The sequence below is a fragment of the Anser cygnoides genome, chromosome 17 (genome assembly GCF_040182565.1).
Source record: "Anser cygnoides isolate HZ-2024a breed goose chromosome 17, Taihu_goose_T2T_genome, whole genome shotgun sequence".
Lineage (NCBI taxonomy): Eukaryota > Metazoa > Chordata > Aves > Anseriformes > Anatidae > Anser > Anser cygnoides.
Window position 1 is genome coordinate 8,135,666 of NC_089889.1, and position 18,369 is coordinate 8,154,034.

At 39.3% G+C, this 18,369-nt stretch overlaps 1 protein-coding gene and 1 long non-coding RNA gene across 5 annotated transcripts in view; one reads left to right on the top strand and one right to left on the bottom strand.

Moving 5' to 3' along the window:
• Nucleotides 1–4,981: 4,981 nt before the first annotated feature.
• Nucleotides 4,982–18,369, top strand: part of LOC125182787 (uncharacterized) — a 37,329-nt gene continuing 23,941 nt past the window's right edge. Inside the window, exons 1-2 of the long non-coding RNA XR_010825578.1 lie at nt 4,982–5,849; nt 7,544–7,663. This is a non-coding gene — a long non-coding RNA (uncharacterized lncRNA). The remainder of the gene's footprint in view (nt 5,850–7,543; nt 7,664–18,369) is intronic.
• Nucleotides 10,078–18,369, bottom strand: part of ZDHHC8 (zinc finger DHHC-type palmitoyltransferase 8) — a 114,513-nt gene continuing 106,221 nt past the window's right edge. For all 4 annotated transcript variants that reach the window (XM_048063888.2, XM_048063889.2, XM_013173511.3 and 1 more), the window contains one exon: nt 10,078–16,487. In XM_048063888.2, the coding sequence (XP_047919845.1) occupies nt 16,316–16,487 (172 nt within the window). In that variant the 3' untranslated portion in view covers nt 10,078–16,315. The remainder of the gene's footprint in view (nt 16,488–18,369) is intronic.

Sequence of the window (18,369 nt, forward strand, 5' to 3'; positions counted from 1 at the left end):
CCACAAAAATGCGAGAGAAGCTCATTTAGGATGAAAGACTTCTCTTCCCCAGACACACTCTCCATAAGCATACTTAAAACTACATTTCACCTTATCTAAGGCAGAAAAAGTCAATCATGAAAGATTAACCCACTTCATAATTTTAAGCTCACAGTCACCATCTTTCTAGCTGAAGTAGATTGAAAGGAATTTCTTTAGCAATGCTGAGTATCACTGGTAAACAGAAGTACCTTGATACAGCTGTAAGGAACCGATCTTCTTTCCCGAGGCTATTTCTTTCCTTACTCCTTTAATAAGGAGTAAGCCTCTTTACTAAACTGTGACTAAAGCCTTATTAACTCCAAGAATTTAAAATTTTAAAAAATCCCCTTGTAGACTGTCCCAGAATGGTTGAGACTACAATGACAGGACAGCTTTAGGATAAAAGTGTGTCATCTCCATATTAGTGTTATGAAGCCTTTCTCTCTGTTGGAAAGTGTGAGAAAAGAGCTGCTACGCAGGGTGAGAATGAAAACTTCTAGAAAGCTTCCTCATGGGAGTTACCTGCCAGTTCTTTAGTTGCTCTAGAATCACAAGGGTGAGTGCCTTGAATGCTACAGGGTGTTGCAGATTTACAAGAATGGACGTCACCCCATTAAATACAGGAAGTAAAAGATCCTTTCTTATTATGAAAGATGAGCAGATACATTTGTGTTTTCAGATTTAGGCACTTATCAACAAGTCCTTCTCAGTGACTTAGCTTTTAGTCATTTAAAAACAGAAATTTCAGCCTACCAAACACACAGTTACAAATCAGAAGACATACCAAAACCGTATTTGTGAAAGGAAAGACTAAAAACAAAACCAAACCAAAAAAAAAAAAACAAATGCCATTTCTGACCTGGTAAACTAGTTATATTAATACAGTCTCTAGACCTTCCATTAAGTAAACATCCAGTTCTGCCCCTAAAGAAACTCATGAAACTAAGGGTTTATAACAAAAATACTAACACTGCATTATCTAACTGTAATGCTCTAATAAATAACGATGTATCACGCCAGAAGGGTTTAATTGGAAACAGATGGTCTAAGGAATGGAAACATAAGCAGAGTATTTTACTGTAATCACTATCCAGGAAACAGAAAGGGATTTGATATTATTGCCTCAAGAACAGCTCTCCCGCAGCCTTTTTGTCTTAGCTAACAGTAAACTTACTTTGCTAACGAAGCACAGGTGCTGCTGATAGCTCACAACAACGGCACACAGTTCAGGCATTTTTCTTGATCCTGATTAGCAAGTGAGAGTCAGCACTTGCTGCTTTTGCAGAGTTCAACTAATCTCTCTTTACAACCATTTTCTTTACTTTTTTTCCTGTTTTAGAAAACAATGAATTTGGAGTTGCTATGAATTTCAGGGTTGGATTCTGTTGCATTTGATAGTGTAAGTCTCTACCAAGCAGTCAGTGTTTAGGCACCACAGTCTAGGCCCTAAACCCAGCTCTGATTTCAGGTGCATTGACAAGCAATTATAAGACCTGATCTGTGACCTTCACTTAGCAGGAAAGAGAGCATTTGGCTTGCAAAACCAGGTGCTGAGAGGTACAGAATTACACAGTTTAGGGGATTTCCAGTTTTAACAATCCATTAATGCTTTACAGAATATACAAAGGCAAAATTCTAGTCCCCTCAAAATGCATGTTGCAAAATGTTCCTCTCTGTCAGGAGCTGGTTCACATCATCCCTGCTTTAATTCAGAAAAATCACCCTTAGGATGAGCTTGGCACAGGCTGTCGAAACCCTGCTGTTTCTCTTTTGGAAACAAGCATTTAAATGCAGTGTTTTCACATACAAGCCCTATTGAGGCTATGTAGAGAAAAAAAAAAAAAGCGGGATGAAATAGTTTTGGTGAAGTGCTGCTAACAGCAAGTCTGGAGAACCTGCAAGATATTCAGCCACATACGTATCATTCTCTGCTGGTGACATGGCAGAAATAGCAGCTGTTGCTGGGTTTTTGCTAGATGAGCTTTCTGAACACCACCCCCATTTTTAGAGACACTAAGGTCCATACAAAGCAAAGCACTTTCTTAATGTGTGCCTGCCTTGCTTAAAAAAATCACATTTGCAGGAGAAATAATGATCTTGACATATTTTTTTCATGTTTGGATGTTTTTGCAGAGGTGGTATTTTTGCATTTCAAACTTTTCTCTGTAATGTTGAAGAGTTTTTTTTTTTCTTCACCTCTCACAAAAGCTCAGAAAATCCCATAAACAGGTGCTTACTGTGACTTCAGGAGCTTGGGGCCTTAAAAATCCCAAGCACACAATGATCAGTCCATATAGCTTGAGAATTAAGATGAATTAATGGGACATTCAACTGTTTAAATATAGATGTATGCTTAAGTGTCTTATTACAGATTAGTTGCACCATCTAGTAACCTTGGTGCAAAACTAGAAGCAGAGAATTCTTGAATATTAATTGCTATTCTCTTCATTTAGTAAGAAACAGCCCAAGAGCATTGCCCTGGGAGCTCCATAGAGACTGTCTGAACACAGAGCCAATGTGGATGAGTTTCATGCTGTGTTCATTGGGCTTACAGCTCTAGGGAGAATGCTGATGGAAAGGTAAATTTGTCCCAGTGACCGTATTTCTCAAGAAAAATGGACATAACGTACATCTGTGTGACTGATGACACAGAAATAGCCTTTCCTCTCCTGATAGAAATAAGCACATCACTGAGCAGTGCTGTCTCCTGATGGTGTGGCTGAGAGCCATCAGTTCCAAGTAAGAGTTAGTACAGTTCCTGTGTCTGTTCAGGGTTTATTTTTGCCTAAACACAAAATGAAAAGGTCAGGACTGAGAGCCTAATCTGTTACAGCAGTCAGCACCTGGAATAGTTTGGCTGAATCCTTTGGAATTATTCCAAACTTGCATAAGTACAGTTGAGACCTGTCCTACAGCATAACATCCCCTCCCCAGATCTAAATCTCCTACCTGGGAGTAGCACATATTGATGTTATTTCACCCGAGGTTTGGGGTTGTGGATTTTTAAAATTAATTAATTCATTTTTTTTGGATCAACAAGGAGAAAATTACGGAGAGCATCTTCTCATATTACAAATACTCATTACTACACGTTGTCTTTCTGTCTCATTCCCAATACTATTAAGTGCAGAACCTAATTATCCCCATTTATAAATAACTTTCTTCATCCTATCTCTATCCAACAATGTTTTGGCAGACATCCTCAGCAGGAGATTTGAAATTATGTCCCTGCCAAAAGCTATTGCTGTTGATGAATCACAGCACACACACAATTAAAAGGCTGTGGTTCTTATTATACATATCTACACACATACATATATACATAAATTGTGTGTGTGTGTGTAGTGATGTGGAAATTCTGTACAGTATTTGCCAAACATATCCTGGTGTCAGAAGTGGCCACCTGGCTTCACACTAAGTCTGTTTCTGAATGTCTTTGCTAGCTAAGACTTACAATAGGGTGCCAAAGATGTCCCGTCTCTCCTGGTATGGACTAAACAAGACATTAAGCAGCCCGTCTAGGATCCTGTATATTGTTAGCCCACTCTCACATATGACTGGACAGGCACTCTTCACACGAGGGGATGTATATGCCGCTCACATGTCCAGATGTGCAACCCACCATGGCAGGATCAACCACTTCTCCCTGGCACGTGCTCAGTTCCAACCAGTCATTAAGACTACAGGGAGCAGGCTGGGCTCACTTCAAATAAATTATTGTGGTGGTTGTGTTTTGTCTGAAAATCAGGCAAAATGGCCTGGTGGCTTTTTCTCCCTTCCAGATGATGTTACTTAGCTCACTTGATCAAATTTCTGCTAATGTATTCATAAAATCCTTGGGGTTTTAAAGGAACCTCAGATGAAAATTAGCCCTCTGCAAGGAGCTAGTCTGACCAATACATCAGTTTAAGTTATCAAAGTCCTAAGTTGTAGGACTGAAGTGATGAATTTGTTCTTGAGCACGTAATTAGGCAGTCATGGAGCACCCAAGGAACTAGGCTTCAAAAATAAACATTAACCTCGACTAAAGAGAGCATCGCTTTCACAGCCTCTGCATGAGATTGCTAGGAACAACAGCAGAATTAATGCTGCGCTAGAGGATACCTTTGCTGCTTTTCTCATCCAGCGATACGGTTTTCACAACATCCTGTGGCAATTTAATCTATTTTCTTGAAAAGGTTCTGCCTTGTGTTTCCATTCTGCTTTTTGGTGATTTCTTGTAGTGCTCACTACTTCTTGTGCTGTGGGAAACAGAGAATACTCATTCCTTGTTTGCTTCCTCCACGGCATTCATAACTTTACATCATTTAAACCAGCTGATTTCAAGAGAGAGTTCTTGACGGGAGGAGTTTCAGAGAGAAACTCTTTGAAGAGAATTGTTTTTCTATTCTGATTTACCACTAGTATTTTACTGTTATAACCTGGTGTCACTTACCAGTGACTTTGCTTCAAAAAGAAGGAATGTATGAAAACTACTTAAAAATGGTTTCATTAGCTAAAATAATTGTTGCCATTAGTAGGAATTAATGCAGCACACTTTTAAAAATATTAGCAAAATCTACATATATCAGCCATTGCTGTAGCTATAGCTGAAATACACAGTATACATTTTATGCAAGTTTTTTGAATCTGGATTTCAGATCCTGTGCAAGTTTATATATCTGCAAAATGAACAGTAATAAGCAATTTACTGTAACTTCAGATTTAATTTATATTTTGTAACAAAATTATTATGTCCTACAAAACATAACTTTGAGCTGCAAACTGGCCTAGGAAATTACAAATGTTGTCTTCATGCCAACTCCAGCAACTTGGGAAGGGGAATTATTTTTACAAAGCATCTGTTTTTTTTTTTTTTTTTTTTTTAATGGTTCAGTTGACAGACACATGGCATTGTGAGACTGGTTGCTGCTTAAAATAAAATTAAAAAAAAAAAAAAAAACATTTTATACTAAAAGTATCCCTCAAAGATAAATACAGAGCAACTTGGAATTGTCAAAAACTAATGGCTATCCTGTGAGGACAGAGCTCCATTTGAACTTCTTCCTGCCAGCTTGCCTTCTGTCCCCAGTGAAATGTGTTAAAGGGCTCTGAAGATTTATGCTGGTACTCTGTCTTATACCCCTGCCCTTGTCAAGGCCCTGCCTACATTATAACCTTCTGACATTCTGAAACCTAACAATGGGAATCCACCTGGAGCAGGAAGAAGAGACCTTCTATGTACTTAACACCGTGCTACCTTACCCAGGCAATCCTTCGTGATGATAGCAACTGGAGGAAGTATTTCTTGCCAGCAATAAACCCAACTACTCTTTGTTCTCTTTTGACACTATTTCCCTTCAAGTCAGCTGAAGATACTTCTTTTCCCTTTTATATTACTTTTTTTTGTTGTTGTTTTCCTTTTTTGACCTGAGCCAAGGATTGTGAAAAAGCCCTCTGAAGCTCCACACCTCTGCCACAAGACGGTGTCCATGCCATCATCCGAAAGCCTCTACCAAGCAATGCCCCGTTGCCAACTGCTTCCAATCTGGCCCCAGACTCAAAAAGGCAAGTCATTTAGCAATTTAAATCCAGAAGATCTCAACTTCTGTGTCATACTGGAATATCAGCTGCTGAGCGTGACGTGACTTTCCCAAGGTGACAGAGTGAGTCAGTGGCACAGCTGCAAACACAAACTGTCACTGGTTCCTAGGTCTGCCTCATCCCTGCCATGTGCAGATACCACAGAAGAGCTCATTGCTTAAACCGCCTGCTGTTTCACCTAGGAGGAAGCACAGACACACTGGACCTAGAAAGACAGAAAAACACTTTGCAGATCTCTTCCTCAGGTGAACAAAGCATTTCTGAGTGCATAAGTTGTCTGATGACTCTATCCAAGAGCAGGATGCTCAGTTTCCTTCTGGTCATGAGCCCATCATCTGGAAACCTCTGTGGATATGTGCATATATATATAAATAAACCACCCCAAAAAAAAGGGGGGGGGGATAGCACACCCCAAGTCTTTTGTACCCTAAAGGACCCTCTCCATCATTTGTGGCACAGTACTGAAATGAAGTTCTGCAGCACCCGGGGCTTTAGATATGTATAAAAGAAGAGTTTGTACAGATATCTGATTCTTGTAGATATAACACAAGAAAAAAAGGTTTCAAAAATAAATGAAAAGTAATATAGTCATAAAGAACAGTTTTATAAATTCTGAATTAAAAATAGGGAGAAACACAGTAAACTATCATGGTATATTTTCTTATGATGTTTTACATGTTTTGGAAAATGCAGCCATTCTCTGCTTTAATATAAGTGAAAATAAATATATTTGATTTGCCTTTACAGTTAAAAAACTCCTGCTATTTTTATTTTCACATGCATACATCTAACTTTCCAGCTCCTTAGAGCAGGGTGTACTTTCCTGTGTTAAAAATCCCAACGATTAATACCTTTTAACCCTTTCCTTCCCCCTTTACTAGAAAGGGATTATTGACTAAAAGACCATACTAGCAAAGACACTATTTTTTGCACCAACAGGCAATGTTATTCCTTCTTTAATAATCTTCATGTGCTACGAATACAGTGCTGTGGGTAAATATATATGTATTTCTGTGCAACAAAATAGATACAAGAAAGACCGAAATTAATGAGAGTTTTCTCACGGTGACCTTTTTGAGGTCACTCCCAACATACAGCTGTTTTACTGTATTTCTGCTCAGTAATTTTAATTATTATTTATGTGAACAAGTATCCCAATAAACAGGCATGGAAAAGTTGAATTGCTTGAGGCAACCAGGCATATGGTCTCTTGGAATGAGGATAGTGCTGCGCGGGTATTATGAAGAGGGTTTGGATTATGAGGAGATATGCAGGAGGTCAAAGGAGGGATCAAGGCAGAAATTTCTATCATATTTTTACTAAAACAGCCTTTCAAAGTCAGTGCAAAAGACCAAGACTACTGTCAGCAACACCCATCACACAAACACACAAAAACTTCCTCCCCAGGAATGTGACCTGAAATGATACTTTCATTTGAGGTTAAATATGCCCCAAATCTGCCCTATTGCTCCTGGATGCCTGTGGGATGCATCTGCTTGGCTCCAGCCACACAGCTGACTGCAGAATGATAGGATTTGAGACTCTCACAGACAGTCACAACACATTTGTGAGGCCAAGAAGTCACATCCCCATCTGACATGGAGCGAGGAGGCACAGGAAGATGTACAAGTCCAGCAGTAATTTGTAGTGGAGGCAGGAACTGGTGCCAAACTGGCTGATGCCCATTCCTGTGCCTTAATTTTAGACCATGTTTCCAACTGAATATCTAACTGGTATGTCTCTAACTGCATATCACAGCTTAACGCTGGGAAGCTGCCAACAAGATAGCAGTGCAAAGCATGTGCCTCTTGATACAGAAGATTGTGGCCAACAACACAGCAGTTCATCTGCGTGGTGTCATAGTGAGTCTGAAAAATTAGTCATAACCAACACCTATTTATAAGTACTTACTTCCTTGTTTTTACATCTATTATTTTAGACATCTTTCCGTGAGAAATGAGGGCCGATCCTGAAGCCAGATGGACTCCTAACACTCAGGCTGCAAAAATAGGATCATGCTGTTACTCACTGAATTTCACCAGACACTGGTTTCTACAAGGTGAGTTTTTCCTACGAAAAAATAGCATTGGTTTCTATTTATTAAAAACACACACACATACATACACACACACACACACAAAAAAAAAAACTTTTACCATCTGTTCAAATGACTGTACAGGAAAAAAAATAAAAGCTGAATACTGTAAAGCTGTATTCCTGCTAAACCACCTGCGCCCAGGATTAGAACCAGATTATAACGCCGTTTTATGAACTTCCATAGTTATCTCTCATCCAAAGATCCCCATGTCCTGTGCACTTACATGGCTGAAAGAGACTTTTGAAATGTATGCTCCATGGTAGGTGTGCTTTGCAAGTGACACACACAGGATCCATCCACCTCATATTCATTCAAGCTGTGGATGCAGGAAGAAATCACTGCCTAGGAGCCACTTACCTGCAGACTGTGTGAAAGGACAAGCCAGAAGAAAGAAGTGTACCACTTTGGTGCTCCACTAGTACACCCTAATTCCACCTTGCTGGCTGCCACTCAGAAGATCCTACATGGAGACTGTGTAGTAGGGACAGAGGCTGCTTTAAAAATTGAGTTGTCCAAAAAATGGGACATTTATGAAATTCCACTTTCCCCATTGTTTCTTGTTGGGGAAAAACAGACTTGAAGTCCTATTGTCAATGAACTGTAGCAGTGAGCTAAATCCCATGGATGCCACTCCTAATAGCAAGTTGGGCTTAACGAAGCTCCACTAACATTAACAGAAAAACTATCGTAGATTTTAGGGAAGCTAAGATTTCAGTGTGAGCAAAGCACAGCATTCATGAGCTTCATGTTTTACTGTGCCACTGTGAAAACATTCTCATTTTAGGTGTTCATCTCAAGTATTCAAAGGTTGTGATTTTGGTGTGAAGTTCTACATTGACTTCCTACTCCTGACTGTGCGTAATGACATGATTTGTTGAACCCAAACTCATGGGCATTCTTTGGTTCCAAACAGTGCTTCATTTGTATGGAAGGCTACATTTTCCCTTAAAGAGTTCTAGGCATTGCCCTTTCCCCACCTAATCAGACAAATCCTCCCCATCATTTCTCTCAGTTACTACTGACTTCAGTGGAAGGGTTTCACACACAGAGACAATGCTCAAACACATCCTTGAAAATCCTCTTTATACCCAATAATGGGGAAATAGATTGATAGTACAAACCCTACATGGAAGCTGGGAGTTTAAAGGTGTGAAATAAACTGCATGATAGAGTGTATGGACCTTATGGGTTTTACATGGCAGATACCTTGTAGTTTGCTGAAAGAAAGGCTTTTGAATTACATAACTACAACTGCAAGAGTCATGTTGTGCACTTCTGGCCACATAGCTTGATCAAGCTGCCCTGTGCCCAAGAATGCAGGAATGACTTTCCTTAATGAGTTCTGGGTAGGCAGAATGTCTTAAAACAGTCTGGAAATACTGGTAAAGCTCAGCATTGCCCACACTCCTTGTGTGCTGTTCACCTCAGACCAGGTACTTCTTAGATCCAATACCATATGGATAGGACATGTCAATCCTTTATATTCCTTGCAAATAAATGGTCACACTACTGTCTGAAATTCCACAGAAAAGATGCATGTCTAAAAGGCAAAGTGGATGGCACCATAGCATGAAAGAATTTGTAAGAAAAAGGAAACATGAATAATCTTCCTTACAATCACGAGATGAGAGAGTCTCTTCTGCAGAAGTCATTTTTCTCTCTCTCTAGATGTCTGAAGCTTTGCAAAAGTCCTCATGCTGGACCTAGCCTGTATCAAGAATATTGCATGCCTGTTGGGAGAAAAAATAACACTTGGAGGAAAGAATCAGATTGCCCATTTGAAAGAACTAGTGGATCAGTGCCAGTGGGGCTGAAGGATTCTTTCTGTCACAGCCAAAAGCCAGGTTTCTCAAGGCCACTTGTTTGAGCAATTTCTGACAGTTCATCTAAGCTCTCAGCTTCCCCTGGAAGACAGCCCATCCCCTCCTCCTGCACCTCTCTTTTATAGGTCCAAGCACTGTGGTGCTCTCAGGGATCCCACATGCTCTTACAAGTTTCCATGGACAGCTCCAACTCCAGGAATGCTCTGAGTCACCACCTGCTGCTGAGAGCCTCGTGGCAGGTATTTGAAAGATGCAGCATAGAAATACAGCATTTGTTGCAGCAGGTCAGGCCACCAGGGTCTTCAGGTCCAATAACCAAACTTATACATGGCTTCAGGAGAAATGATGCTTAAGAAAAAGGGAAATTCATGAGACAAGGTGCAATGGGAGGGTGCAGGTATGAAAATAAGGGCACAGTGCCAGAGTGAAGGGAAAGCTCCTTGATACATTCTCCACTTTCTCCATCACTGCTTTCTCTTCTCTGAATAGCCCGTAAAACAGTGGGTCTACCTACCAGCCTTCCATGGCATGGAACATAACCACTGGCAGAAACACTGTTTCCAGTCTGTTTTATTTGCTAACGTTTTAATAAGTATTTTTGGTTTTGTATTTTGCTGCTGATACAACCGTTTCTTTTTCTATCAACACAGATCAGTTCCATTTAAAGTACACCAGATCGGGACACCTGTAACTAGTTTTACTTGAATATATGTACACAGTTATGTATACATTATATACATATAGGCATTATATATACATATATATATACACATATATATAAGGCACTGTAAAATGTACCATCACTTTTCTAGGACTGTTTTTAATCTGTGGAAGTAGATCATATTTCTTCATATAATTTGAAATGTCTAACCAAGACATTTTAAAAATGTTTCAGGGTTATACAGATATCAGCTGTGAAATAAACCTTACTTTAAAATTCAAGTTATTGTGACAAGATGAACAAAACCTATTTTGACAGTAACTCTAATCCATTTATTATATAACTGCTTCTCTCTTAAAAGATATATTCACCTGTATAAATAGTTTCCTTTGTCTCTCCTTATTACGTTCCAAAATGTGAACTGAAACTTGTCCTGCAGAATAAAAAATAACAATAATGGAGAACTGCAACTTGGATAATTTATCCATTACTTAGCGAGAGGAAAGCCAAGATCTCTGTAAGCCAAGATGTCTGTAAATAAAACGTACTAACACAGATCGTGACCTTATATAAATCTGTTTGATTTAGCCAGTGTCAATGGAGCCTGGTAATTAAGTTTCTGGTCATGTAATAAAGTAACCTCTGCCACATGAAGACACTACAGCACACAAATATGACTGGCATTTATAATGAACATGTTTGAATGGAATCTCGCTCGATATAATCAGCCTATATATGCAAATTACAGCATCAGAAATCCTGAAGCAGCTGCCACTAGGAGGGTTTAGCAACTGCAAATTATAAGCCAGTCTTGCAGATCAAATGAACATATTTTTCAAAGAATAGAAACAAATGGATAGATGAAGATAGAAAAAGTTATACATCTTTAGGATGTATAAATCCAGACATCCTGGATAGAACATTTCAACAAACATATAACATTTTTTCCACAGTTACTCTGTAGCAACTATTCTCAATTGTGCTGGAGCACACGATTCCTATTAACCCCCACAACTTGAACAAAAAGCGCTACAAAACCCTTCATTTAGTGTTGTTCCATGAACCACTTACTGTGGCCTCACAAGCACGATCCATTGGTCACAAGTAGGAGGCACTCTTTCAAAGACTCAGCATATTTTCTACTCTATTGAAAGCACCTTGAAAATGAGACTTCATCTGCAATCACTTTGTTTAATGTTTTGACACCGGGGGGTTCTACACTGGAACTGGCGTGTCCAGTTGTACTGTTTCAGTTCACGTTTTGCACAAGGGGAAATGAAAAGGGGCAGCACCCAATGAACCAACTCAGCAAATGAATGCATTTCAGGCATAACGCACCAGGGAAACCGGACACTTTAAAATACTGAAGTGACTCAAAGGTTTAAAAAATATATATGTATTACGAGAGCCACAAAAAAGGTTACAGACAGAGCTCCACAAAGCCTGCACGGATACATTCCAACAATTCAAGGTGGCAGAACAGGTGAGATACAGACCATAAAAACGGTTCGACATGAACTTTCCAGACTGTCAGAGACAGCAACCTTGACCTCATCTTTCCCACATAAAAAATAAAATAAAAATTGTATATATATATATATATCTAGTCTGGACCACAGATATAGTCCAAAGAAAACCACATTGCAATTTCCACATTAGGCTTATAGGAGAATAGGCATTATCTGAGGAACGTCCGCTATAACGCCCATGAGGTGATTATCTTAGGCCAAGTTGACATGACATTACACTTGGTTAGCAATTTTGGAACAGCAACACAACACAGTTCATTTGCTGCACTTGGCTACTAATACAGCTCTGTGCAACCCTTTGAGCTGACTTTAACCAAACTACGTAATTACATTTGTTTTGTTTTAATTTAAAAAGAAAATGCAAATGTAAGGTATTTGGGCAGTTCACACTATCACCTTTCTTCAAAATTCAAGATTTGAGGACTTCTTTAATGTACTTCCTTACAGACACATCTTTCAGACTGTATTAAAGATCTTCAGGAAAACATGCCACCCTGAAGCATTTTCCCTTGTTCACTTCAGGTTATGTCTGCATCCAGTTTTGATGTAGGGGGCCAAATGCTGGTTATATATCAGTGCAGTATTTGGCCCAAAGTTTCAAAGTCTTTGCTATTCAGACTTTCCTATGAGGTCAACAAACAAAGCAGTAAAAAAAGAAAATATTAAGGCTTCAAGTAAAAATATTTCCTTTCTCTCCCACCCATGTAGTAAGTTACATTTAATTTCATAATACTCATTATATTATACAATTAAAGATACAGAGATCCAACTTTTCAAGGCAGATTGTACTACAATGAAAACCTGGAGGCTAAATGGGAGTTTATGAACAGGGAATGAATGGCTAATAAAATGCGATATGCAATGAAAATTGATGCATAAACTAAACAAAAACTATTGCTGTTCTTAAAAAAAAGTAATACAATCCACAGCTAAAAATAAAAACACGCTGAAAAGTTTTAAGACTTCTGAAACATGAAATAAACATGACAAAATCAAGAAGCTACTTTATAATATGTGTTAACTTGTGCTGGATTTTCATGGCTGATCCCCACCTACTGTAAATTAGCATCACTTACACTCGTTTCAGCAGAGCCGCACCAATTTATACCACCTGAAGATTTGGCCTGTAGTGTCTGTAAAAACTGAGTATCTCAGCAGAAGAAAAACTCTGCTGCTAATCTGTAAACTGTTTGAGAACTATGCTTTAACATGGGCTGGATTCTGCTCCAAAATTAGATGTACTAAGTAGGACCCCAGTCCCGCAACAGGAGCTGTGGAAGCAGACACTTACATTTTTGAGAAAACAGCTGTAGGTTCAGTGCCTTGGGTGGAAATGAGGCTGGATTTGCTGCATGCAATCTCCTGTTAACAGTTCTGCTTAGATTATTCTTTCAGAAGATTTGAATAACTTACTCCAGGCAATGTGCACTGAATTATATACAAACCTCAAAAGGAAAAAAAAAAAGACTTTGGTACCATTGTAAACCTATTACTGTATCAGATGTGTCTCAACTGTGGCCAGAACTACTCACAAAATATATAATAATCCTTACAATTGAACCTGTAATGACACAGTGCATTCATTCTTTCCTCGCTTGCCCCTTGTGAACTATTTCAAAAATAACCCTGGATATTAGTGCTTTATACACACAATACTGTGTTTAGTCTTGCCGAGAAATTCTCTCATGAACTAATGTAGTTAACTTCAAAGGCTGTTTGGCCCTTCAAGTTCCTCAGTAGCTTTTTCTTTTATAAATGTAGGAGAAGAATGATTAAAGTGAAGCATCACATGGATGCAAATCTCAAATATTACATTGGTACAGACTTTCAGCCTTGCTTGCATGAATTTCATGTACGTATTCAAAAATACATGATAAAATGTGCCCTTGTTTAGATCACTAACCCAAATTCTGCGTCACTCATCCCCTCTTTCTGAGTGCTTACAAGAGGCATACATGATACTTTAAAAACAGATAAGTCTTGTGTTATTCTATGCACCAGAGTGAATTCCAGTCCTTGAGGAAGTACTGCACCTTCCTGAGGAGTTAACATCAGGGCAGAGTTGCAGATTAGTAACAGTTAAGGATGGAAGAAATCTATAAGGCCATTTGGTCTAGCCCCTTGCCCCTGCAGGTTCGCCTCTTACAGAAATTTCTCTAATGACTTGTCTGAATACAGTTTGACTCTGAAATAGGTAGTCTCCAGTACTCTGCCTTGGAAGACTATTCCACTGCCCCTTCCCCATCATCTTTTCTCCTCCCTCTAAATGCAGACCAATTGGTAACCAGTGACAATCCTTTGATTTCTATGATTTACCTTTGGTTTTATATTTTTTAACTAATATTTGTAAAATTATCATATTCAATTTCCACTTCATTGCTTAGCCAGTGACATTTTTTAGCCCTTTAAATCTTCTCATCAGCCAGCCTGTCCAGTCTTTTAATATATATATTGCTCCCTCTGTACCTGATACAGACTGCCAGCATCGTTCCGGCACTGTGTGCCTCAAACTAAAGGCAATATTCTACACGCCAGTGAACAAATCTGCACAGGACTATTGCTTCTCTGCTCTGTAATGTCCCTATAGTAGGCATTTAAAATATCACCAAGGCCATAAAATGCACACTGATTTCTAGTTCACTGTCTCATAACTGGCCTATTTCAGCCACATCATTTTGCAGATTTCTCTCTTCAGACAACATTGAGCTTTACACATAGAGATAATTAACTTTCTTATATTCTCTTCAATCTTCCTCTCCAAAAATTATGTGATACAAAAGGAACATATAGTAAGCATGTATTGCAGTGGATGTCAAGATTTATCAAATCAAAAGATAAATTTTAACCAGGAAAAACTAAGGTCAACATTTGCCTTCTGGAATAATTGATCTTGACATACATGAAAACAAGTACGATGTTATCAATGCACTCTGAATTGCTACCAGATATCTGGAGACTTCTCCATTATAGTCAAGGACTGAAAAGGACTTAGCGCCTTGAAACAAATATCCTGAAAAACAAACAATTTAGCTCTCCAGTCAAAACTATTCACCAGGAGAACCAGGTGGAAAGTCAAGGTTTCATATGATGACTGGCTCAGTGATAAATAATCATTTTTACTGACTTTGGCAACAGTCACTCAGGATATTCTTAATTGCACACATGATCTGGCTATTTAGCATTGGTCCAGACCTCAGTACTTTTGACAGTAAGTAAATGGGAACAAAAAGGAGATAAGGAAAGAAGAAAAAAAATGCATTTGTCCCAAAATTAGTTATCAGAGTCCTGATATCTATGACAAAAATAATGTAACTCTTTCTTGTTGTTTTTTTTTGTTTGTTTGTTTGTTTGTTTTATAGTAAAGTTGTCTTTAAATCCAGAAAGTAAATGTAGTTCTCAAGACAGGAAAAGGAAACCTTAGAATGTTAAATAGATTTGATAGATATTATTTTAAAAAGTTGTTCCCAAGGGGAAAGAAAACTCAAAAAACAAACATAAAAATCCTTTGTCTAACAGTATTGAAGACCAGAGGGAATGTGCTAGTCATTCGGCAGACAGCAAATTTATATCCTTTAGACTTATGCTTGGCTCAGTTACACACACTGTAAATTCAACAGATCGTGATAACCCTGCTGCAGGATTACACAGAGGGCACCAGGGCAAGGCAGTAAACCACGTTATTGCCTAGATCCAACAGGTAATAAGGAGGGTGCAGGGAAAGCAGCTGACAACTGTTTACAACATGTTCCCATCCAAACACTTCCTTTCTTATCCACTTGGTTTTGTTTCTGAGTCAGAGGAGCCTTTAAAAAACAGAGGGAGCAAGAGGTGAGAGTGGAAGATCCTTACTGGTGTTGCGGTCCTTCTCCATGAGAAACAAACACACAGGCGCACACACACGATTTCACACATGGGGAGGCACACTGCAGACAGTGAGAAGCTGTTGCTATCCTTTTTCCTGCACCCAGCCATGATAAGGGGAGCAGGAAGGCTTTTAAAGATGAGACGGCGTTCATTGCCCAGGGTGCCCCTGCCCTGCTCCTGCCCAGGAGGAGGAACCTGACCTGCAGTTCTTGTGAGATGCAGAGCAGTTCTCATACACGCAGACTGCCCAGCGCAGGGAGCCTGCTTTCCTTCTCAGTAGGAAAACAGCAGCTGGGCCTCTGACTCCTGCTGGACACACCACTGGCCAGAAGAAGCAGGAAGGGGCATGGAAAAACTGAATGATCCTGGACATTTCACTTGTTCACTGCACAACTGGTACACAATGGGTTTGTTGGACAGACAGACGCACAACGGCGTTAGCACTCTCTTGCATGAACAAAATCCGCTCTGTGGTTGTGGTGTTATGTGGTAGCCAGTTCCCGTCCGTCAGGTTAATGAAGAGTCTGATGGACTGTACAATTTTATTCCCTCAAGAATAAGGCTGCAGCTGGTTTTTGGCCAAAGGATAGAGATGAAAACAGAACAAACCCAAAACAAGAAAAGGAGAGTGGCCGACTGCTGCTGCTCCTTCTTTGTTGTTATTTGAGTCTTCACAGTGCTCCTAGCTTCATGGCTGGCTGAGTGGATGGCTCTTTATTTTTATTTAATTTTTATTTTACACTGAAATTTCATAGGTCGTTCCACCAACTCCAGACACCTTCTTAACATTTGAGTGTCTAGCAGGGCTGACAGGTGTCCCCTGGGAACTTGATGTTGAACCCAACCTGGATATTCCTTTTGGCTGTCCATTTATTTTACTGTGAGGTGTCTTCAACTGCATATCATCCCTGCATCAAAAGAAATATCAAAAGATGCAGTGTTAGTTTCTGAAGTATGATAATGGAATGGCTTCATTGAGGATGAATAATTATCCCTGTTTCAATGAGTCCCACTCACGCAAAAATATTCAAGCATGGAAACAATCTGGTTGAAGCCAATAACTTGAAGAAAAGACACTGAAATGAGAGAATTTCTTTGCCCATTAGCTTAGTGGACCAGACCCCAGTAATATTTGCTCATTTGTTCATTTAATCACTTGCTTAAATACTTTGTTGAACCAAACTAGTTGCACAAGCATCTGCAGGAGGGTATAACTGTCTTCACTGCTGACTTTAATCCAAACTGTGTCTTTCTTACAGTTAGAAATACAAAACTCAGAAAAAACACTACCCAGTTAAATATTCAAAGTTAAAATTATGTTGCTCATCTCTGAAAGACATAGGAAAACTGAAATGAAGATCTTCTAAATGACTGAAGACACAAACTGAATCAAGTCAGGAAGCACAATAGGATGCCGGTAATTAAAGACCATATTCCTGATGGACTCTTTAAAATAATTTCCTTTCTTAAGACATACTGCCAGAGTGTACAGGCAAAATGGCTTTTCTCAAAACATCTTTTAAATCTAGACTATTACACTAAAACAGTGTGCCTCATCTCCAAGATTCACCGAGCAACTGGATAAAAGCCTACCAAAGACCTTGTGTATGTTCTGGAAGTGCCAGAACAAGTAGGATCTGCTGTATTCTCACATCTTCCTCCTGCATAGTGAATGTTTGTCTGCTTGGGTTTGGCTCACTGAAGTTTAAGACTGGCTCATGTCAGCAGCAGTGACCTAGGACTGAAATACCTTTTAGAAGGGAATACTTCCTGCCTGCCTGCAAACCAAAATGTGTTAGGTTTACAAAGCAGAGAGTACTTGTGGCAGGTTTACTTCACTAGGTAAAAAAGACAAATTTATTGAGCTATTTAATCTAGATACTCGACTTGATTTAAAAACTTGAGTAAAAAAGATCCTCTTCATTGGTATCAAATGTCTGCAACTTTCTTTAACATCTAATGGGATCTGTAGCTATTTTAATTGCTATTTTTAATTTGCTAGAGCACTTCTGCCAGACTTTGTGGTTTTTGGTATTTCAAAGAGCTGAACTAGAGTAAATTTACAGGCTCTACATTTTAAACAAACACAGTGTAAAAGCAGTGTGACCAACAAGCTGACACAGCATAACCAAGAAACAGAGACTGAGAAAATGCAATGCGCTTTTCATATTAGCATCTTTCCTAGAGCAGCAGCTGATGTGTCCAGAGCTCAAACAGAGGGCAGAGAGACAAGAGAAAGTCCACAGGTCTTCCTTTACTGAAATAAACTAATTTCTTTAATGTATGTGAGGAGGGGAGAATAGTCTGCCTGCTCAGTGTTAGCTCTTCCATCAGTAGACAAATCATCTCAATGAATACAATTCACTTGGAAACACCGGGGAAAAACTTGCTGGCACTAAACTCTGGGAGAACTACAATAATGGTTGTCCCACATTTCAATAACTTTCCCTAAAATGTTGGATAATGCAGGAGTGAGAAACTGGGGACCTTAACTAGAGGACAGCATAGTGCAGTAATTGCCAGGTGCAAAGAAAACCTACATATTTCTGATTAGCCCTCCAGGCCTCACTTGGCTGAAATACTGCAACCTCAGCTGGATCACATGGCGCTTTTCAGACTTTCCTTTCCAAGGTCTCCAGAAGGAATAGTGCAAGGAGAACCTGCAGCTGAAGATCTTGCTCAGACACCACTTTGCTCCCCGCTTTCTTACAGTAAGGAAGAAGACAGAGAGATGGCCTCTGCTTTTATCACCAGTTCTGTATTATGGGGCACTCAGTACAGCTAAATATG